At 38.0% G+C, this 24,329-nt stretch overlaps 1 protein-coding gene across 1 annotated transcript in view; it reads left to right on the plus strand.

Annotated features, from left to right (window-relative positions):
- The window catches only part of UTRN (utrophin), a 313,286-nt gene that overhangs the window by 174,339 nt on the left and 114,618 nt on the right, over nt 1-24,329 (plus strand). The window contains exon 52 of the mRNA XM_062490124.1: nt 21,263-21,435. Coding sequence (XP_062346108.1) covers nt 21,263-21,435 — 173 coding nt within the window. The remainder of the gene's footprint in view (nt 1-21,262; nt 21,436-24,329) is intronic.

Genomic DNA, 24,329 nt, shown 5'->3' on the forward strand with positions numbered 1-24,329 from the left:
AAGTATCACAATGTAAATTGTATGCAAGAGGAGATAGCTAAAAGCTCTTTAGTTTTTCTGTTTTCTAGGGGTCAGGGTACCAAGTTTTTGTTTCATGTTTTTTTTCAGAATGTTGTTGAAATATATACCATTTAATTACATCGTTTTTTGTTAGGTTTTGCTGAGATCTTCCTTTGTTCTTGATATTACAAAAATATTTTGGACTAATTTTGCTTTCTCTAGTAAGTGTTCTACCATACAAGCAGCCTCTTCAGACATACTGAAGACGTTGCAAATAAACCTAAATTGAGTACCTGAGCCTTCATGAGCATATTATTCCCTAATCTCCTTACTTAATAGAAGTAGTAATTAATAGTAATTCCTCTGTCCACAGATGCCATTGTACATATTTTTCAGGCATTATTCCTTTCTAACATAAAAGCTGGTATAAACATTGTGGTTTTTTTCCTGACAGCTTAAAGTGCTTTTTTTTGTTATTACTGCTTGAGCTTTTCTGAGATCAGTACAGTTTTTCTCCACTTTGAGAAATATCTATCTTTTGAGAGATATTGAGGCAACAGCTAAAAGGGGTATAACATTTTCTGAAGTCACCTGACATTCCTAAGTGCGCTTAATGTGCTTCGTGAAATAATGATGGTCCTTTTTTTTTTCCCCCTAGGTTCTCCCTTCTTTCCCTTCAGAAGTTTCACTAATACTATTCTATTAATTAACAACAAATCCAAACTGATTTTAGGTGTATGTGTCTTGACATTTTCTTCACTAGCAAAATGATGTATTTAAAGAGGAAATAAGATGTTTTAAACTTCAATCGAGATAACCAAAACAGCTACTTGGAAAAAAGAGAAATAAGGTGGCAGTAGGGGGAAATTATTTTTATTTAGTAAATGTAGACCCTTTATGATGCAATGACCCATGCAGGTTTGCTAATAATCCCCATGCTTAGACTCATAGGAAATGCAAGTGTAAATTTCCAATTATTTTTGCAGCAACTGTTTTGAGCAAATTTAAGTACTAGTTTATCATTGTACAAAACCTGAGGTACCAGATTTTGTTGAAAAGGTGATTTCAAGTCTGTAAGTGCCTGAAATAACAAAGGTAATCATTATACTCCCTTTGTTTGGGGTATGCCTTCCTAATCCTTGTTTGCATGAAATAGGAAGGTAACACCCATACTTTGTGCAAGGCTGCTCTGTCAACTTTTCCAAAGCTGAAAGGATTTCACAGCAGCTTCTGAAGCCAAAATTATTTCTGTATGGTGATAGTGGGAGTCTCTGTCCAGAGAAGATGCATTTACTTCCTACACCACTATGGATGTCCACTCACCACTAGTGAGTCCTTTTGGTCTTGGGGGATGCCTGTGGTGTATCACTTGGGAGAAAGGTGTTTGTTGCCTTAGCATGTAACAACTGTGTCTCAATAAAAAAAGGTCCTATTGGGACACTTGTAATGTCATTGCAGTATTGGCTGAAGTGGAGATGACTGCTGGAAGAATCCTGTGCATATAGGTCAAGAGGTGAAAGAAAATCAGTGTCAAAAATCAGATGAAAGAAGTCTTGTGTTGAGGCTGCAAGAACATGAGCTGAACCTCCATTAAGACTAAGGGACACCATGTGGAAGTTTACCTGGAGAAAAATTTATTGGGACCCATGCATCACGGGGTCCACTGCTCACAGTTCACCTTTGCTTCAAATGAGTTGGTCTGCAGGTTAAATGAAACTTCATAAATTCCTTTTTTGGCAGAATTAAGAGCCTATTGACCCTGTCAGAGCATGGAATTTCAAACCTACTGTTTAGATCACTTTCTACACTTTCACTGAAAGATGATTGTGTTGTTGCAGGTGACATTGTAGAATAGAGGTTAATGATGGAGAACAACTGTCCAAGCTCAGCTTTCCTTTCTCCTTTTCCCTCTGCTCAAGGTGATTTTAAATGCCTTTTTGAGTACATTGTGTAATAGACAAAGCAGCAATTATTCCTTGCCAAATTTATGGTTACTTGATTATTTACATCAGCTGAAAGAGGCCAAAATCAATGGGAGCTCTTTTGTGCTTACAGTGGAACTTCATTTTATCCTTGTCAGGGACCTAATTTGCCTCAGCAACTGCTATTGTTAAAGTAGGGCAGAGACTCTTTCTCTGAAGACCTTAGGCCAAATTACTAATTCTGCTGTCCTCTCTGCTGTTTTAAACAAGCAGTGAACAGAGAGAGAAAACTAAGTTTAAAAATTCACTACTTGTTAATGTCTTTTGTTATTTCCAGGTCCTCTAAGATCTCCATCTCTGCACAAGTGTTAAGCATTTTAAATTGATTGTCCTTCTTGAGTTCCCATTCTGAGAAATGCCTGGTTTTTGTACTTTTCGTTTTTTGTATTTCCACCACTGATCTTTTCTGCTACTCTCTACAAGTCTGATGCACATTATAGGCAAAAGGGCTGTCTTAAATGTGTTTTGCTGTTACTGAGGAAGCTGTTGTATATTTAATTTCAGTAGTGTTGTACATGAAAACTCCAGTTTGCTGTCAGCATATAATGTAGCTCTGAATAAAAGTATTTGTGATCATGTCTGACAGTGTGGCCTAGGTGCTACTTCAAGTAATGTTTAAAAATGGCTGACCACAGTGCTAGCTATTTTTTCTATGTAGCAGGGTTTAAACAACCCCATGTTGTCATGATTTCAGTAGGACCTCAATAGGAGCTCTGAACTACTTCATTCAGTTTAAAATTCATGTGTCCTGTATGTGGGGTGGCCAAAGATACAGCAATGCTCACTTCTCAAGGGAGATGTGATTTCAGAAAATATGACTTTTATCAGGTGCTGGAGGAAAATGCACAAGGTAGTTGCAGGTGAGAGATTCCTTTAGCAGGTGTTAAGTTGCAGTAATAACAGTTGAGGATTCTTTGTTTTTGAAAGTGTCTGACACAATAAAAAGAAGTATTTGTCATTTACAGTGACTTTCTGGAGCTGTACAATACTATTCTTTGATGGGCCTCCTTTCCTTGTAGACAAGCTTTCACTAATGTTTGCTTTAGCTTTAGTTGTATGGATACTAGGCTTTGCTTAGAAGCATATTGCCTTTAAGGTTCCACAGTCCCAAGGATTGCTACAAGTACTTGGCATCCTTGACAGATGATCCAGTGTTGTTTTTTAACATATCTGCTCGTTTAAAAATCTGTTTACTTCTTTCATGCCCTCTTACAATGTGTGAATGAAAAGCACAGAGGGAAGAGGAAACCATGTATGCACAAACATTTTTTTTTAAGAAACATATTTTTTATTCCTTAGTAGCTATTGAGAAGTTTCAGGATAGTTTAGAGTTCGTCTGCGATGACACTATCAATGGGAAATACCAGTGACCTGAAGAACCCATTTCAGGCTGGTATCTCAGGATAGCCCTCGTTTGCTCTTCAAGGAAACAATGGCTAAGAGTGAAAGGGCATAAGTTTCATCTTGCCGTTTGAGGATTTTTTTTGTTGCTGTTCTTCTTAAAGTAGCTTCAGAATAGTAATATAGCTCAATATGTTGAACAAGTAATATTTAACAGAGTGTTTCTGCAAGACAAGCAATATGTGATTAAGAAGGGTTTTAGAGAGAGGCAACTTGTACATTTGCTTGTGCCTTTCTGCCCTGAAGTTTTTATCACTTGATTTTACTAAATTTACCCAAAACATGGGACTCTTTAGCTAAATAGGCTTTAGGTATGCTTTATTTTTTTTATTTTACTTTATTTTTTAAAATTTTTAATTATTTTCTCCTTTCTGTGTTTCTTCATTTTGCATATTTTACAGTGAGTTACCTTTTGCCATGTTGAATCTTTTTCACATTATCACTAAATGGCTGACTAGGCACAAACTTCTCAAATGGAAAATGTAGCAGCAGGAGGGACTTGTTCTGGGAATACATATTGCTCTGGACTAGTCAGTTCTTAGCCTTCATCCAGCTGTGTTCCATGGGTGGGGGGAATGCAAGGGGCCAGTGCCTCTGCCCTTCACAACTATTTGAATCAGTGTGTTTAAAATGGGTATACTCACCTGCCATGCACTTATTCCTGTTCTTCTGTGCTAGTCTTCTGAAAGTCCTTTTTAGTAATTATTTATTCAACACAGACATGAATATGCCTTGGGTTTTCCCACCCTCACAATGTAATAGGAATTCTTAGTCTGTTATGTTTTATTGTATGTGCTTCGTTTCGTCCTTCTCCCCTTGTTGGGACTTTAAGCATGCAGAAAGGCCATCAACAGAATTTGATCAAATATGGACCCAACATGGATGAAGTGCTAGTACACATATAATGAACATATTTCTTCAGCAGTATGACTGCCAGGTGTATACTTGTTGGCTTTCGTGCCTAGAGTTAAACAGTTTTTATCTGAAACCTCAGGAATTGCTAATCTTTCTCAAAGTTTTCAGGGTTACAATTTTTTTAAAAAGCTCAATATCAATGAATGTAAACCAGTGGTTGTTTTTAAAATTAATTTCCTCAAATTTTCCTTTATGCTGACCAGACTTTTTCAGTGCTAGTAATTTTTGTGACACAAAAACACCAAACAAACCCAAAGCCTTCTTTCAAGAGCTTACTACCTATTGAAAAGTCAAGAATCATTGAGTTGCAAATGCTGTAAGGTGGTCCCATACTCTTGTGTCCTTGTGAAGTTAACTCTAACCTTCATTTTAGGCTTTTGTGTGCAGATCTTCAAGTTCCTTCCTCCAGCACAAACTTGGGTGCTTCTCAGATGTAGGTGGAGTCCTTGGTTTTAAATGAGAGTTAAATAATAATAAAAACATTCAGTAATTGAATGGAAATTGAACTTCTGACTAACATTAGACAATGAAAGCTGTATCTGAATAAATTTGGAAAGCCTATTTGTTTCCTGTATAGTAGCCTGTAATAAAGTAAAAGCCTTAGGCACGTTGTATTTAAATAAGCTTCTTGTTCAAACCAGAGCAAAAGCTGCAGTTATGGATAATTCAGCTTACATTTTATTTCAAGAATAAATATTATATTATCATAATTTCAATTGTAAACGCTCTTTACTTTTGTCAACAGGCTGGTGATAATATCTCTATGTGAGCTTTCTGTTAGCAAAATGACACAGAATGCATAAAGATTATAAATCTATGTGGAAATTCAGTTTAGTGCTCAGTAACTTAAATCAGATGGAGCATTTTGAAAGAAAAGCATGCTTACAGCAGTAGTACTGGGAGCAAGTTTCAAGTCTCTCTGCATGAGTGTGGGGGACAGTCTCCTGTCTGCAGAGTGTCTATCTGTCTGTTGCCCCTGTTTTCCAAGCTTTGCTTGCCTCCTCTTAAGGTACAGCACATAAGTGCATGTGAAAGAATTTCCCCTTAACTATCTTAAAAGAAACAAAATAAGAGCTGCGTGTGGTGTGGTTTGGGGAGGTACATTTAAGTGTGTACTTCTTACTGAGGCTACATTAATTTCTTACTCTGGTAAATACTAGGAATTATTTCAAAGGCTGAATTTAGCGCGGAAGAAAATGAGGGAGGTAAGAGACCAGAACAATCTGTGTGAAACAAAGGGGTTAGTTATTCTGGATTTGCAGTGGAGAGCACTTCTTGCTGTGGGAGATGTCAGAAAGATCAGCAGCATTACATGAAAAACTGCTCTCAACCATCCTGTTACTTAACAGCACATTGTATTCCCTTGGAAGTCCTTAGATAATGGTTGTTGGAAGCTTTAATGTTAATTAATTTAATATTAATTGAATTAATATAATTAGACTAGAAAACATACGATTGGCTTCCTAGATCCCTTCTGATAAGTCTCTCATTTACTGTTCTTAAATTCTAAAGGCATTCAGAGGCTTTTCCCCCCTTTCTGGAGTGCTTTCTAATTGCCTTGGAAACTCTTCTTTAGTCAGAAACAAAGGGTTTTTTTTAAACTAATCTCTACAATTTCTACTTTACCTTTAAACTAAACTTTACCTTGCAGTGTTGCGTTACAGTTTTTTTTTTATTTTTGCCTCATTAATTAATGTAATATTAATTAGTTTCTGATTGCATGTGCATATAAAAATACTTGAATAGCAGAACTGTCACTCCTGCACATGAATATCTCTCATATGTTCCTTGCAGTTCTAGACAATGGAAGTGAGTATGTTTTTGCCCAATTATGTTGGCTACAAAATTTCGTCTCTTAACAGCATTGAGTATTTGTTGACCTTGATCAGAACTTAGGTTTTCAGGGCTTTTTATATTATCTGTGACACATATTTAATAAGTACTAACTTGTTCAGTTAAAAAAAATAATTTAAAACTCTGTTCTCCTCATATGTGCAGTGAAGATACAGGAATATAATTTATTCATTTAATTTATCTAACTGCAGAGTTGGAGGATCATTACACAGTTAATGAGAAGAATGAATACTCCTTCTGCACTACAATGCTTAGAACCTGATCTTAAAACCAGTTTTTAAGGTTTAATTCCATGGTTTGAAAATTAATTTAGATGAAGACAAGTTTATTGTATGGTGTCAGTCATAAGGCCTATAAAGTAAGCCCCCCATAAGACACTCTTCTTTCTCCACTCACAGCAAAAGCTCAGTTTAGTAGTGAAGCATTGTGGGTTGCTGTTTTGATGCAGTTTCAACAGCACAAAAAGATTTAAAATAGATGCTAGTAGAACATCCCTGTAGTCCAGGGTCATTGGTTTAGTCAACTTTGAAAAGAAACAAAGCCTTCACCTTTTTGGTAAATTGCAATGGTGTGCTTTGGTATTTCTTGCTTGATTAGGAAATAGACCTTCTGTGGTTTGACAGAACCTCTCAGTAGATGGCCATTTGCTAAACTCCCAAGAGTAACTTTCTTACTGTTCTTCTCTTGTGCCATATTAAACTTGATACAGAGGTACATTTCCTGGTAAATGTTTTAAGGATACTCACTTCATAGACAAGAAGTTACTTGAAGTCATACCAGTTACATTGCTTTTAACTCCTAAAATGCGTAGCTAATATTCAAATACAGAAAAGTTGATTGTTGAAAAGCTTACAGCTGAAGCATATTTTTATTGCTGTGAGTAGAGTTTTCATTGGAGAGGGAGAGTCCCATTCCCAGTGGCTTTCAAAAAGACCATAAAATCCCCAAATCAACTAGACCCAGATAATACCTCTCCTTCCTGCAAGATAATGCCACTTAGTTAACTGAGAATATAAGACAAGTTAGGGCATAATATATGGGCAGACTGAGTCAGAAGGTACTTAACCTTGGAGTGTGGCAAAATGATAAATTACACAGGATAACTGAAATGGCACTGAATCCATGTTAGACACTTGAGTCTAATGTTATTGCTAAGAAGTGAAATAAGAGGAAACTGCAATATATTATTTGAATGAGATTTTAATCCACAGATACTGAATTACTGCTGTAGAATTTAAGATGCCCTATCAACTATTTCTTATAAACGAATTGAAAAGATAATTTTGTGGTCTCTCCACTACTTGGATTGGGTACTTGTCTAAACACTACTAAATTAATCATCTTTTCATTGGTCAGTTTTAGTATCTTGAGAGATGGGTACCCTTTACTAAGTAATATATAAATTAGCCCTTATTGTAGAAAATTCTTTTAAAGATGTATAATACACATGGATTTAATGAGGCTTTGATGGTGTTCAGCTGTCAGAAAGCTATGAAACTGTTTTCATTACAGTCAAGAACATTTTTAAGGCAAACATTTTTCAGGTCGGGCCAAAATACTGACAATCTCCTTTCTCAAACTTGAGAAGCTGGGTATTTACTCTTGGTGTGGGTTAATGTAGGGTTTAGAATATTTTTTTGGTTGTGTTGCTTTGGCAGTCTGTCATGTTACATCACCACTAGGCAGTCACACTCTTTTTAGTTTTACCCTTTTAAATAAAAATGCGAATAAGTACACCTAAGATAATGTGTTTATTTTATTTCTGTATAGAGAGAACAGCATTAAAAGGGCTATTTAAGACAGACCACAAGGTGCCCTGACACTTTCTGATTTCCAGTGTGATTATTGCAAGCAAGCACTAGTATCTTATACCTGAAGATGGGAAACAAGGAGGAAAGGCAACTTACAGTTTTAGAAGGAGGCTTCCCCAGTGAAGTGTTTATAGACAGCTGATAAATAGCAACATTTTATTTAGTCATCAGCACTAAGTAGAAAGAAACACCCAATGATGAAATTCCTGCTTGTCATAAAAGCCAGATTTCATCCATACTTTCTGCTGCCTCCTTCATTCTGTCATTTAGGGTCAATCCCATAAATTGAATTTAAATCTTGGTCTCTTGTTCAATAAAATTTGTAATGTCCTATGCATGAAATAGATGCCATGGTGGTACTTTTCCTCTTCCCTTGACATATTTTTGCTTTTTGGTGTACTCTAAGTATGAGATACTTCCTTCTTTTTTTTTTTTTTTTTTTATTATATTTGAAATATTCTGCTTTTAGGGCTGGGTGCTTCTGGGAAGTTCAAAGAACACAACAGTTCATATTTAATTCTAAACTCTTATAAAATCGTGGTTGGTTCGTAAAGCTGAAAGCCATGTCTGAACAAGTTAAAAGTAAGAGCATGAAAGCCCACCACCAAACCACCCAGTCCTCCCCAAATCTTTCATGGCAGTATAGCCTGTCATCAATAATACATCTGAAATTCTACCAAATTTTATTCTTGAGATTTAAAGTCTTGTCTCCTTTGTTTCAGGAAGGTCACAATCTATCTCTGCTTCCTAATGCAGAACTCTGTCATTGAATGTGGCAGATATTGCACAGGGTACTACAGAATGTGACTGGTTGATCCTTGTAAAAGTATCTTCCAAGGCAAACCAATACTTTTAGTCATAGAGAAAAAAGACAAATTCAGTGGTTGCAGTGCCTTACTATAAGCTCTAGGAACTTGCATGTAATGCATGATCTGCATTGCAATCATCCCTGTAACAGATACCTAACTGGTAATTTTGGCAATCATATTTATATTACTTTTGTCTTATCCTGCCTCTTGTAGCTCTTTATTGTAAGAATTTAATCTGTCCATTTGTCCTGATGAATTGCTAGTCCTTGGGGTACTATGTTGCTTGAGTGATTTGGCTTCTGGCAGAGGTTATCAGTGAGCCTCTGCTTAATTGAAACCTTTATGTTGGGTTTAACTGATAATAAGCCTCAGTGTAGGACTGACCTTGCTGGAGTGGTGTTTTAAACTCTGTGTTGTAAATGCTGACCAGGGAGAGGGCATCTTCCCCTCCTTGTCTGATCTGATCAGATTGACATGAGATATTTTTCAAGGCAGGTGAATATAGCGCAATGCTTTTAAACCCGCTGGATTTTTCGTGTTCCTGCCTGAAGCTGCATGTCTTGAGTGAAAACAGGATGTATTGACTTGCTGTAACCACCCATTGACCTCTGTGCCCTTTACAGCTGAGTCACACAGGGCAACGCTATTCTTTTTATCTTTCTGTTGTCATTACTTGCTGTTGTGAGTCACATAAGATGTATGTATGCTGCTAGTATAAACAACCTCATTTATTTACTCTTAAGGTTCTTGCTGCTCTTTATTTTTTCATTTCTCTTCTAGGAAAAGAAAAAAAACAACCTTCCCCTTTCTTTCATTTGCATTCCAAAACCATATTGTGTTTAACATGACAGTTTTCTTGCATATTTTGCACATCATCCAAGTGTGAAGCAAATTCTTTATTGTATACATATTAAGTTTCACCCAGTAAAGGCTAAGAGACTTTTATCTTCCCTGAAATTGAATTTTAGAGGTGTGTATAAGATCATCTCCATGTTGATCAGGTATTTTTATTTCAAGTAGAAATGGAGTAATTTTTTTTCTCCTTACCTAGTTTTGATTTCATTGATTTTGCTGGTTCATTTGCAGTATCTTAACACTCAGTTGCTTCTGGATTTATTCTTGATAAAAGTAGGGGGTTTTAGTTAATTCCTTGCAGTAATAAGGTTTTTGATGTAAAATTCTGCTATTAGTTTTATAATCTCTGCGTTGTGCCTTGCTAAATGAGGCTCTTAAGACTGGATTTGTGGGGTGTGCACTGCAGAACCCATACCTGAAAACAGTTTCCAGCAGATGTGATCGTAGTTGTGTTGCAGGCAGCTGTTCTGACTGTCCTCCTACCATTGGTAGAAGTGCTTTTCTTTTGATGGCCCTAGCATTTTGTAGGCTGCCATTAGTAACATTACAAATGTCTATAAAAAGCTGTTTCATGGTTGTTTTATTTTTATCCAGTTTTATGTTCTTACTTAAGACACATGAGAAAATGCACCAAACTACTCTAATACCAAATGTAACAAAAAGCTTCACTGCACCTAATCTGCAGCTCTACCTTGTTTCCAGTGTCTTAAATTCCCAGCTGTGAGTCTTGGTATCTACAGAGTGCTTTGGAAGGATGCTTTGTTACAGTTGGTGGTGTGCTTGTTTTTAGCTGTAGATTATGTATTTCTGTGACAGCTTAAACTCCCAGAATGTGAATTTCTTCGGCCTCTAGGATTCACGTATTTAATCTGCATAATAACTGTAGTTTCCAGTACAAAATTTGCATTTTTGTTGCCAATAGTCTATGCAGAGCTCTTTTAAAAGAAAATCATGATGAAGCTGATCAAGAAAACTTAAACTTTAGTAGTAATATGTAAAGCTGTCTTAAAATGTATGCTGCATTTCTGGAGCTTGCGATCTAACATTGTCATATCTACAGAACTGCACAGAGGCTACATTAAATGTGTGTCAATATAGAGCTTATTTCAGTTATTTTGCCTTCTACATATTCAGAATTTCTCAAATACTGCAGTATGCTTTCGTGTGAGGAAGCAACTGAAAATGTCATTATTCAGTGTAATTTTCAAAGCTGTTTTGCTGGAAGCCTTGGTCCAACATTGTCTATATACATAAATATTTGATAACCTTTTACAGAGTTATGCAAAATGGTACCTATTCACCTTAGAGGGTATTTCATTTGCATCTAATAGTGCTGAAAGATCTAGGATGTATGATTTTTTTAAATGACAAATGAAAATTGGAAAACAAGTTATCTAAGTATGAAGCCTGAGAACAAACGTAAAATTAATGTTGTGTATTGGGATTCAGTCCTGAAGTTATGAAGCTTCATTATAATCCAGTCTGACCCTATTTTTATTTATATGTACTAACATCTCTAAAGTCTGTTCGTTTCTGGTTTGCAAGGGTTTTTTTCTCCAAGAGGAGCAGAAAACCTTATTGTGCAGGGGAGCAGGATCCAAACTTTGTCTTGAGGAGAAGAAAGGAGATTCTCAAACAGTGATTCTAGTTATATCTCTTGCAGAATGGCTTTACTTTTTCACTCTAATGTGTGATTTTTCCTTCTGTAAGTAGTTAATTTGGATGTGAATAGTATGTGAACATGATAAATAGGCTTTTTGCTTGCAGAAGCAGTGGAATAAATTTGGACTGTTTAAGCTGATCTGTTATATGGGCTATAAAGCTGTTTTAGTTCTGTCACCTTTGGAAAACTTCCCTGAGTTTATTTTGCAAGCACTTCTGCAGTTTGTGTAATATGCCCACGTAAAACATACAGACAGGAGGCAAAGTACAAATAAACCAAGTAAAAAATCCTGCTAATGCAAATACTTTTTTTCCCCCCTTCAGAGTTATTTTTAAAATCCCAACCCATACCAGATATACCAGTATAATCCACTAGCTCAGAATAATTTCAGAGATAGTTTTGCTACTGGTGAATTCATTGGTACTTTGTATGATGTTTGGGTGAAATAAAGTAAAAGTAAAAGCAACATGAGCTACCCAATGTGTTCATAGGAGAATTAGTTGTAACGGGTTTTGTAAGTGATGGGTTGCTGGTTTGGTTTTAATTATACATTTGCTGACTTGCTGGCAACTATTACTGAATCTGGTTTTGGTGGTTGAGTAATGTGTGTTTGTGCGGAAGGCATTAATAGCAGCTTGAACAGGCCTTCACATGCACGCGGGGTTTCCAGTGGGAATGGTTGGAAATGGAATGATTTCCTCACAGCCACCCATGGGGTGTCGGGTTTCCCGCGGGCGAGCAAAGGCTCATATGGAAAACAATCTGGCTGGCGGAGAGCGTGCCCTCCTGAGCAGCCCCAGCCCGTGGTGGCTTTGTGCTGCACTGGTTGCTTTTCCAGCTCCAAAGCTTGCTCGGTGACTGAACAGCCACCTTTCCATTCGAGGGGAAGGAAAAGGGGCGAGCGAGGGGCTTTGGTCTGGAGTTTCTGCAGCCTCAGGGGTGGTGGTGGTTTTCCAGCGGGGAGGCCTCCAGGAAGGGGGAGTGTGCTTGGCTTCAGAGCAGCACCAGGGCTGCTGGAAGGGAGGATGCTGATTACAATAATAAACAAATGCCGGGGATAGATTACCACACGGCTGTCAGAGCAGGCGGCACCAAAGGAGGAGATCCCCAGCGAAGGCTTTGGATGTTGCAGCAGGATCCTTTGCTGGACCTTTTCTTTTTTTGATTTTTTTTGCTTACACAAAGGAAATTACTTTTTAGACGACTTCTAATGGGCCTTGGCTTTTCTGTGGCACAGCATCGACTGGGTGAAGAGAAGAGGGCTGGTGGTGCCTGATTACTGCCATAGCAGCACTAGCCCATGGTGCTGGCTCTGAGGAAGGCAAAGGAGACATGGCTTCCCGTCTGGTCACACCACTGTGTTTCCTTGGGTGAAGTGAGCCTCATTCTATTTTATTTTGAATAAGAAGAAGAGTGTTTTTTGTTGCTTTCTATAGACAGAAATTGCTCTGGGGAATTTTTTTCTTTCTTTCCCTTGAATGGAGCAACATGGAAGGATGTGTTTCCCCTCTCCACCTGTCATGTACCAGCAGGTTATAGCTTCTCTCATTCGGGGTCGCTGAGACCAAACACTGAGCTTGAGGCCTGGCAGAAGCACTTGGATCCTGCAGGCCATTGCTGAGGTGAGCTGGAGGCAGTCCTGGGGAGGCGTGGAACCAAGGAGATCCCCCCAGTGCCATGAGGTCAGGTCAGCCCTGCAAGGAGCAGCGCCCAGTGCCAGCAGCTCACCCTTGGGTGCCCAGCCCATGGGAAGGAGCAGGGACACGGAGACTGTGACGATGTCACTGTGTGAACAGTTCCCAGGGGAACACAGCCCAGGAGAGGGACACGCACTGGAGCGCTTGGAGTATTTTGAGACTGCATAGGTGGAAAAAGAGAGAAACTTTTTCAAGGCTATAGACTTGGCTTGGAGGACGTACCAGGAAAATGTAGGCTTTGGGAGACACTTAATGATGATTGGCCTGAACTTCAGCTTACGTGAGCTGCTGACAAAATTTGAAAAGGTATGATAGGAACTTACACATGTGCCTTTGGAAAAGGCTGTGTATGCCTTTGAAAATTACACAGTAAATAAAAAAGGCAGGTTGATATTTAACTTAGGTTTTCTGTGTTGCTGTTTATGTCCTCATGTGTACTCTGTTTATGGAAATCTAATGTTGCTTATCTTCCTCATTTCAGGTCCTACAAGATTACTTTTAGAGCATCTCCTCTGATTATGGGCATTTTATTTATTTATTTATAATTCCAAAGCAAATGAAGAACAGTTTGGGCTTTGCTAAGTCAAGGGTATAAGGGGACATTACAGGCTGCCTGTGACCTTGTTCCACTATTGACATTAACCAAGTGCCCTGGAGTTTGCTGTTAAGTTTAGTTGAGTGTTATTTTAGTTGAATTGGAAGATCTCATGATGGCATTTATAAGTAGAATTATTTCCAATTAATATGCAACTTTCCCAACATTTCTTCTGTTCTTTTATTCCACCTAGTTACTCTTTCTCTTACCAGGTTGTTTGGTAGCAGTAATGCTTAGAGGCAGGAGGTTTGGCTTTGCAGTGATTGTGCTGATGAGCAAGAGACATGAGAATGTTAAAGAACAGACTGTTTTCATCAATTTGTCAGTGCTTCTAGTGAAACGTCATTTGCATGTTTGTAATCATTGCTAGATTTACTTTGTCTTTTTTTTTTCACCATACGAACTTCCTGTATCCTGCAAGACCACAGTATGTAATAAAATGCAAAGTAGTTTATTTACAAATTAAGATAAAACACCTTAGAAATGTGGTCCCACAGTAGGAGAGTAGTTTGTAAAGCCTGATTCTGTGTTTTTCTAAACTTCAGGAAGTTCTTCTTTTAAAATGTAAACCAGTGTTCTTTGCCTCAGTAGTTACCAGTTTTGTTTATCAGGGAAGAGTATACTTGAGATGGGCACTGTTCAGGATCTGACCAGCATGACTCTTCCAAAACTAGCTAAGAGTAACAGTAAAAGCATTTGTGATCTAATTTCTTCACTATATAGGTTGCTGGCTTCTCTTGCTCCCAGTCTGTCGTCTGGGCTTCACTCCTGTAGCTGCTGCCGTGGTAGCCTGTGAAGATAAGGATACATACCAGACTGTGAGATGCTTCATGACTTCATTAAGAGAGAAGTTTTTAACCAGTGTTTCTAATATTCTATCAATCATACAAACCCTGGCATTTGCAAACTTCAGGTCCTTCCCTGTGGCTTTGAATATTCCAGTGCTTATCTTAAAGAAATTGATCACAGCAATTCTCACCAAAAACAAAACTTAGAGTTTTCACAGCTCTCTTGTACTTTTAGCTTGAATCTTGCTGTGAAATCTTGTTGTCTACTGTGCTGAATTTTTTAATGCAACATAAACTCACACTTTGGTGATGGAGAAGGTTAACATTTTATTTGGTGGACTTTGATCACAAATTCTATAATTTTAGCAAGTGTGTTTTGTTTTTTTTTTTTTTTGGTGTTTGTTTTTTTTTTTTTTTTTTAATTTTTTTAAAGCAAGCTCCCCTCCTCCGCTGCTTCATCTGTCCCTCTTATGAATCCCCACACACCCATCCTGTCCTTCCTGAGGTGTTCACTGCCAGGAGAAACAGCATTATGACAGTGATCCTGGCTTGTAAGCTACTTTCAGCTCTCTGGATTCATTAATATATGTTCTACAGAGAGAATTATGAGTGCTGTTACTGTGGTCGTAATGCAGAAGCCAGATGGCATTTGCAGAAGCTTGCATGGCACTCCCTTCCTATGCAAAAGCAGAGTCATATTACACTGCAGTAGGCAGGGTTGCTTTGGCTTTGTTCAGTCAAAATTATGTGACTGCTGGAATTAGTATTAACACATTTATGGTGCCTCTCAGATGTTGAGTCTATGCCGTGCAATGGAGCCACAGAGGTTGTGGAAGGCAGTGTGGCGTTCTCAGCCTTCCTGTAAGTGCATCATCATTCTTGTGATAAAATGAATCTTTAACAACAGCATATGTCACCTCTTACGGTACTATCCAAGAGGCTCAAGTGCAAGTCAAGTCAACTTTGTAGAAACTTGATGTGTTGGCACAAGTTAATACTAGCCTTTGAAAATTAGAAGTGAAAAATGTCCCAAAGTGGGTTTTTCCCCCAGAAAAGTTCTTGTTTTTCTTCATAAAATATCCGAGAGTTTGAGTTGTAAATACATTTCTGTCATATCTACAGCAAATTGCTTTGTAAATTGCTTTGTTCTTATGCTGTAGTCACAGTGGCTATAGTGATACCCAGTATGGTCTGTGTATGGCACTTGAGAGAGGTTTAATGTCCATCTTTATACACTTCTGGCACTGGTGGATTTAAAATAATGGCAATTCTACTTAAAAGTTTTCCATGTGTACTGTTACTTCTGAATATAAATTCTTTGTAAATGGATTGCTTAACAGCAACTGCTGCTGCAAGCCTCTGAAACAGCAGGTGGGATGAGCCTTTCTAAAGGCATGACTGTTCTCTGATGTCAGAGAAGAGACTTCCTGGATGAATTTTTTAGCCATCTTTTTGCATGAGCATCTCTTTTTTCCAGCTACCCCCAGCATTTTAAAGCTGAGACAAATAAAAGTCCAGTTTCCTTTTCACAGTGGCTGCTTTCATACAACCTCTATCATGCCCTACTTCTTACTCCTTCCTTCAGAGTCATCAGAAAGTGAAAAGCTCCAGGTAAAGCAGAGGCTAAAAGGAATATCTGCCACAGCAGTTCCCATAGGCAGTTGGCAGCAGCAGGTAAAATGTACCTGGTTCAAGATTAAATACTCTGCTATTAAAAAAAAGAAGGGTCTATTCCTTTGCTACCTGCTGTGAGATCTCAAAGAACAATGTTGTCTGTGGTGTGCAGTTTTGTCCTTTGGTTGGCACTGACATTTTTCTTACTGTTCTAGCTGGAAGATTTTTCTGCAGGTACTTTGATGAGCAGTCATCATATTCCTGACCTTTGAAAGAGACAAGTGTAGCATTTCTGTAACTGTGTCTTTGCTCACTTGAATGTCATCAGTGAAGGCAAGGGGCAGTCATTTTCACAGGACTTGCAATTCTATGCACCTGTTCCACTCACAGGCATGATCTGTATTGGGTGCAAGCAGTACAAAATAGTCTGGGAGTAACTTTTTCTAGGGAAAATGCAATTTTTCAAGGTGATTTTCATTTATGAAGAATCCACTTCAACCCTGCTAATTCATTTTAAGATAAACATGTGGTTCGAAAGCCACAACAGATGGCTTGTACCTGGGGATTTAAAGGATGTAGCACTCTGTGTGCCAACACAAAGTGCTGCCAGGCTTGTTGCACAGCATCAGCATTGTACCTGTATGTCCATTTGTTGTAAGCCATATGTGGTTTGTGTGGTATAATTTGCCATCCCTGATACGTGGTCAGATGCTTACAAAAATTCAGTGGAATTCTGTTTCCAACTAAATGTAAAAATAATTGGAATCCAATGCAGAATTTTATTGTATGTTGCAGGTTCAAAAAACTTTGTAGTAAAACATGGGTGACTCCTGCCTTTAAACCCTCTGTGAATCTGTGATTTGGTACAGAATGCTGTTGACTTTTTTTCTTGGGAAACTAAGTTGAATTGTGTGTACTGTACGTAAGAAAAAATTGATTAAGGATTCTTGATAATCGAATCTTTAATGTTATGGGAACATATTTCCCTCACAAAATAAAAGTATTTCCTTGTTTTAGTTCCTTGCATTATTAACCCAGCAATTTTACTGGTGAGAATTCAATGCAGTAACGTTTTGTATATTTAAAAATGCATTGTTTCTTCCACTTCAATTTCTTGAGATTTCTTCCATCAGTAGTTTTTTTTATCTTCAAGTGTTTGGGAAGAAGTGTTTGGGCCCTATAAGAAGGGAAATAGTTTGCCTGTGATACCGTCTTTACTGGTATATTGCCAATACAGAAAAACAAAATCTGAAAAAATGTGAGTAGAAGTGTATCTGTTAATAGCTTAGAGGGTTTCAGAGTGCATTAGAGGCCCTCTGGACTCATCATTTAGCAAAAAAGACGCATCATGGGAATGAAGTTGGTTTGGCTTGGAGATTTTTGCCTAGTATAAATTATTGATAGTTTCCAAAGAACAAGTATGCCTTATGCCATAACTGCTTTTACCATATCCTTGCAGTCTCCAAGGGGGAGAGAAAAGACAAAAATTTAATAGATGGTTGATTTTGGAGTAGGGCTCATAAGTTGGGTTCTGTTCCAGTCTTTGTCGTATACTTTCTTTTACCCCAGGTCATGTCACTCTGGTCTGCCTTTGGGTTGTTCTAGTAGCAACTTCAAAGGGAGTCCACTGAGTTTTTTGGTTCTGTTCAGTATTGCCATCTGCAGCCTTACTAGGTGGTGTTTATTTATATGTTCTTTAAAGACACATGTTCTTCAGTTGTCATCACATGATCATTTAGATTTTATTTGGTAGGAGTTAAAGCAAGAAGTAGGTTTTTTATTATGGAGTTTATTATTTATTATTTAATAAATCCAAACCTAAAATAAAGCTTGAATTCTGCAGGAAGAAAGGTGAAGAGGGAGAGAAGCAAAGAAGTCAGAGAAGATTCAGAATGGAAACAGAATTTTGAAATCGCCACACCAAAGTGGAAAAAGGCAGCAGTTCAATCTTAATACTTAAAAGGAATTTAAGGGAAGTGGCAATGTTTTAGTAGTCTGCCTAGGGTTAAGTACATATCTAAATGTGAATCTAGTTATTTCTTCTCTTTTCTATCTTCCAGACATTGGAGCTTTCGCCTTGATTTATATATAGGATAAATTATTTCCTCAAAAAGCTTTCTTTTAATTTAGGGCATTAATCCTGCAAGCAGTTGCATGTGAACAAATAAGTTGACCTCATACAACAAATTTTCATTTCTGTTTAACAGCTAGGTGCACATAAATATTTGCAAAATTATCAAAATATGGCATCTCTGTAGCAGTGACTCAAAAAAAGAAGTTGATAAAGCAAGAAGACATTTTCTGTTTATAGTGTCTGTTTAGGCTTCTGTTTTTGGTTTTTTTCCTGTTGTGTTTTTGTTTTGTTTTTCTTTTCTCTGCCCTTTGATTTGTTTCACATGCACTGGGAGACCACTGTGACCCAGATCCCTTAAGCGTTGTGTGAAGAGCAATGATGGAGTTTCACAGTTCTATTCCTGTCTTCATGTGGCAAAAGCAATAGAATTTTTCCATCTTCTCCTGCATTCTCCAATGTGTTGCCCCTGTGACTCTTAATATGGGAACGTCCATGTGATAATAGGGGAATATTTAGAGTTTTTTCTAAAGTATTGCAAAATCGAAAGTGGATTAAGTCTTGCTAGAATTAATCCTCGCTGAAATGTGAAGAGGCATAATCAACTTTTTCCATCCCTTTTTTTTTTTGCCACATAGAAGGCAATAGAGAATCAAAGACCAAGAAAAAGGCAGGAGAAAGAAAAAATAATAGATTGGGAGGAACAAAACTTGGGGGGTTTACAGAAGGATAGTCCTTTTCACTTTGAAGAAAGAAATTTGAAGGGAGTGCAACCACATGTTTACAAATAAGAATTGAAGTACTTTGATAACGCAGTGAGTTAAGGAGATTATTGCCAATTGCTAGCAATTACAGCAGTCTTGGGATGAGATTGGGAGCCCATCATCCAGAAGACAGTACCTGAATAAAAATCCAGATGTTTTATATCATTATTGGAGAATAACTAACTTACTGTATCCATTTCTTGCCATTAATAATTTTTCACATCCCACTTTCCTGCTCTTCTACTTCCATGTACACACTGATGTCGGGTATGTTATTTGAATTTCTCTCCATCTTTTCTTTGAGGACTGTGACAAACTCACATTCATTAACTTTATCAATCCTGTTGGGTTATCTATCAGCTGGCAGTGGTTTGTTGGGGGTTTTTTACCTGGAAAACAGAAATCAGAAATGAGATAGAAGTTAATTATGAAACTTTATTCTTTGAACTGAGTTGTCTCAACATGGTTATTACAGATGGGACTCAAGAATGTGAACTGCAGATTTATTACACCTCAGTCAATGTGACGTGATGACTGGAAAATGTAAGAATTAAAACTATTGTGAATGAAACATTTTTGATCATGTATGCTGAATTGTCTTCTCAAGTAAAATCAAAGAATGCTTTATGAGGATTCTAGAATTAATGGGTTTACAATTTAATATTGTGACTGTAGAATGGAAAATTAGAGATCAGTTTGTTTTCAATGAAGTTGTCGTTTGTGACTTTGAAGAGGCAAAGAGAAATTTTTTGCATGACCCGGCTTTTGTAGCACAGATTCATTGCAGTTAGAATTGTAACTGCTGTACAGTGGTTTTATCTCCTGCTCTGTGGGATTGAGCTGGGTTTCACTGCACTTGTATGCATGCTGGAGTTGTAAGGATAGGAGCTGCGAATGTTTTCAGATAAGCATCTAAATCAGCTGATGACTCTGCCATTTTATTTGGGTTGGCTGATCATCAGAAAATTCAGTTTTGTTTTTTCCTTTTAAATGTCATTTTTGTTTCTGTGTTTAGAATGGTGATTTCTATCAAGTTGTTTTAAAGACAGTAAAAGTGCTTTTTACCTGCTTTAAAAGAGTGAATCTCAGGGCAAAGAAAGATAGTTGTCCGAAGTCACACAGTAGTTCTTCCGTCCAGACAGAGCTTCACCCGTGCCTCCGTCCCTGTCTCACCTCCTTCCCCACTGCCCTATCTCTCCTCCCCCCACTTCTTCATCTGTATGCTGACTTTTTTGCTTTCTTCACTAATTCAAGAAAGCTTTCATACTATCTCAAACTCATGGCTACTTTTCCACTTCAATTTGTATATGTGCCAGCAGGAATACATCTTTAGGATGGGGAGGTACAAAAGCCCCCTCCTTTTCTGCTTCTGGGAACAGATGGTGATTACTAAGGAGTTGATTGGAAGAATAAAAACCTTTAAAGAATTTCAGTTATTTGATTTCCTCCTTTGCAAAAGAAGTTTACTTACATCTGCATCAAGTTCCTGTCATAATCTTCATTGATTAATCCTATTGAGACAGCCAGTACACCTACTGGCCTTCCACACATTTACATTGCTTTATTGGAGTATAGATAGATGTATGGATGCTAGAAACCATTGGCAGTTGTGCAGGAAGTTTTGCTTGCTCTTATTATGTATTTTAAAAATAATACTGTGCTCAATTAGATGAGGATAACATCTGTAATGTGTTTCTTGAGGCAGATGGTAGATGATAGAATAAAATGTGTTTAATTTCTAAGGGGAGGAGAAGTGAATTGACTGAATGGAAATCACGAGCTTTTCTTTTTCTTTTTAGTATTTGCTATGAAATTCAGATTATAATACATCCTGCCATTTTATGTCTACCTCTCCATATATTCAGGCCATACTGTAATGTAGTTTAATTGTACAAATGGACTTTTGGTTGCTGTAACCATTTAGCTGCGGTTTAAGGGGACAGATTTCAGTTAAATGCTTTCATTACGTGTGACCTAAAGTACTAGATAAAGGCTGCATTTCACTAGACTGTGTACAGTTTCTGGGATGTTTTGTTTCAAAGAAGAAAGAGATGACATAGCTAAGGCTGAATCTGTGTAATTTCTGAAGAGGAAGTGAGTTCTATTGCATTTGAAATGTGTGAAATGCGTGGGTGAATAGGAGGCAGTTAGTTACCTTCAGTGCTACAAAACACAGCATCACAGAACTTGGTGTTTATAATTCTATTTCCTTTTTCACAGCCTTGGACGACTTTCGGACTCCTTTTCTCACACTTAAGAAAGCTAAACCTTTTGTAGTGACATTAATAGGATTGCAGGTTTTCCCCTGTGCATCTTCTATCAGAGCCGCCCAAGGAAGCTGGAATACATGCCCTGTCCTAGTGTTCAGGAGCACTCATTAGAGTCAGCTCTCCCCTCCTCTATTTGCAGAACTATGTTTGAACTTTTCTTGCTGGTATTTCAGGACATCCAAGCTGAGATTGATGCCCACAATGACATCTTTAAAAGCATTGATGGCAACAGACAGAAAATGGTGAAAGCCTTGGGAAACTCTGAGGAAGCTGCTCTGCTCCAGCACCGGCTTGATGACATGAACCAGCGCTGGAATGACCTGAAGGCAAAGTCAGCTAACATCAGGTGAGTAATGAAAACATCAAAGTGTGATGGGGCACAGTTCCTGTCTTCTAAGAGGCTTGACAAATATGACAGCATTGAAATTAAGTACCTATTATCTTTCATGAAGGACCCTTGAATGCAAATATAAAAACTTGGTGAACTTGTTCACCGGGTAGGCTTAACTACCTGTTTTCTTTCCAGAGCTTCAGTCATTACTTGCTAACCTTGTACCAAAATTTCTAGAAGTTGAGTCTCATTGTAAATCAATGGCAGTGTCAGTGAAATAATTCTGCAAATCTGCCATTACTTGGAGGAGAAATCAGAAGTTTGTTGATGGTTTTGTTTTTACAAAAATTTGGTTTTGAAATTGCTAGGTTAATAGAACTTGCATCTTAAGTATCTTGATCCATTTAATTGGTTTTGAATTATTAATTGCTGCTGTTAAATTGAAAAAAAAAATTAAGTACTTACCAATCAAGGATGTATTTTACAGTTTTTTGACCCCGTCTGTGCCAAGCTCAAGTGTGGTAATTGTTAAATCTTTGTGATACCATTTTTTTAAATAGATACTGCCATATTCATTATTGAATCAAATTCTACATGAAAATGAATTACATAGAAAATAGTTTCTAGAGCTTCTAATTGCAACCACTTGCTTGCTGGTTTGAGGAAACTTGTTTTAAAAGAGAAGAACCATGTTAAACATTCATATGACTATTCCAAAGGCCAGGAAAATGAGCTGACCTTGAAATTCAGGCACAAGTGTTTGAATGAGTGAAATAGGGAGGAAAATGTCATATTTACTTTTCATATCCACTTATCCCACCACCAGCCTGCTAAACGATTAAATGAAGTGGGTAAATCAGCTCCTTGAAACCCACAGGCAGAACTTGAATCCAAAAAACCAAGCAGTTTGGTGTGGGGGCTTGCAAAGACTGGCTCCACCACATAAGCATTTTAATGCAAGAGCTGTTGGACATGAGTTGTTATGAGCTCTATTCACAAGTCTGTGTGAGAGAAAGACAAAGGCATACCCTTAAAATAATAGCTTATCAACTGTGGAGTCCTAGCAAGGACCATTGGGTTGCTTGGTCTTTCCTGGGGTTGGTCGTAGTTTGTGAGATGTGGATGGCCATGAAAAAGTACAGCTGTGAGTTCCAAGGCTGTAGTACAGAAAGACCATTTGTTCAGTCAGTGCTCAGAAATTGGGAGTACGTTTTTTTGAATACAGACCCATCTTTTCTGTTCTTCGGAGATATGGCATGTGGATCCCACTGAGCAGCATTAATGTTGCTCTGCTGGTACCTGCAGTGCTGCAGAGCCATATGTCACTGGTAATCAAAGTGGAAGATAGGCAAGAAAGAGAATACTGGTGCAAATCTAAGACAAGTAAACTAACCTTTCAAATCTCAAAAAAGAGCATAGTATTTCTGCATTCATGTATTTTGCTCTGTTTTTTGATTGCAGTTCAGTATTCTAACTTGTGCAAGAGTCCTGAAAGCCTTCATAGGGAAGTAACAAAGCCCAGAACTGATGCGAAGTCTGTTTCCATCAGTTTTTGCTTTCTTGGTGTATCGTTTTGCAAGGATGAATTGGAAAGCAAACTGTATGGATGATACTAGAGGGAACAACATGTAACTCTTAGATGCTAGGACTGAAGAATGAAAAAGCTTGACTGATTCATTAGAGGTTTTAGCTTGGGATAGTGCTTCTAAATTAAAGTTCCCATAAGCTTTTTAGAATATTTTCAGGTATGTGTACATTCCAATTATGCTGATTTTTAATTGTTGAAAGTACTGCTCTCCCAAACAGAGGTAGTATGAGTTTTTGTCATCACTTCAGTCCTCGTTTTGAATTTACTTCTTTGCTACTGTAACTGAAGGGAGTTCCAAACTAGAAAAGCAGCACTGTTCTGGCATATTTTTAAATGCATGGAAGCTGCTTAAAAATGTACTTGTATTGTCTGTGATGCACCTCTCTTCTTGAAATTGTAGATTTAAGCTTCTTTCTCAGTCTTATTCCCAGGAGGAAAACGAAGCTGCAGACTTGTGGGGGTCTGCCTTATAAAGCCAAATGTTTAGGGGAGATTCTTTTCTCCTGGGGCAGGAGGTGTGAGGATGTTAGTGTTTGGGGGAGGGTAGAGGTAAAAGTGTGGGAGAAACGGAAAAGGAGTTTCTCTCTGTTTCTCTATATTTAGACCACCCACCAATCTTTTTTTTTAATTCCGTGTTCCCTTGTCACTCAGCAGGAGAAGTGCTTACCTCCATGGCAGAATCAAAAGCTGAGGAGGTCTCCAGCTGTGAAGAGAGCCTCTCAGGGTCAACAGAAGGGGAGTTGTGTCAGAGTTGCTGTTTTCTGGATGATTTTATTCAGCCTGGGGAGGGGGAGGGAGGGTTCATTCCTCTCAGTCTGGTCAGTCGGATGGGAACATCTGTGTTCTTCAGGTTCATCCAGGATCCCCTTAGGAGTGCTTTTGTATACCAGGTGGTTGATACTGGTGAATATCTGTGCTACAACTCATGCTCAATACAGTCATTTACAACTGACCTCTATTTTGATCAGAGCAGATTCTTAAGCCACCATTTGACCTGGTAAATCCCCAAGTTTGCCAACTCATTTGTCACATGAGCACAAACACCTGAAGCTTTGTTTGCAGGTTGTTTATCAGTAGAAGTACCAATTCCAAAACAAAGGCCAGAAATCCTGACTCAGAACAGAAAAGTTCAAGAAACATTTCAGAACTTTTGCATAGTTTATCTTCTGTCTCTGATAATGTCTGTATGACAAATGTAAATGTGATACTGAAACTTTACACTGAAATGCAATCTAAAGCATATCTTGACTCTCTTGGTCCTGTGCAGCATTTGCTTTGTATGGGGTTTACTGAATGTGTGTTTCTTTGCTCCCCAGGAGAA

The sequence above is a fragment of the Cinclus cinclus genome, chromosome 3 (genome assembly GCF_963662255.1).
Source record: "Cinclus cinclus chromosome 3, bCinCin1.1, whole genome shotgun sequence".
NCBI lineage: Eukaryota > Metazoa > Chordata > Aves > Passeriformes > Cinclidae > Cinclus > Cinclus cinclus.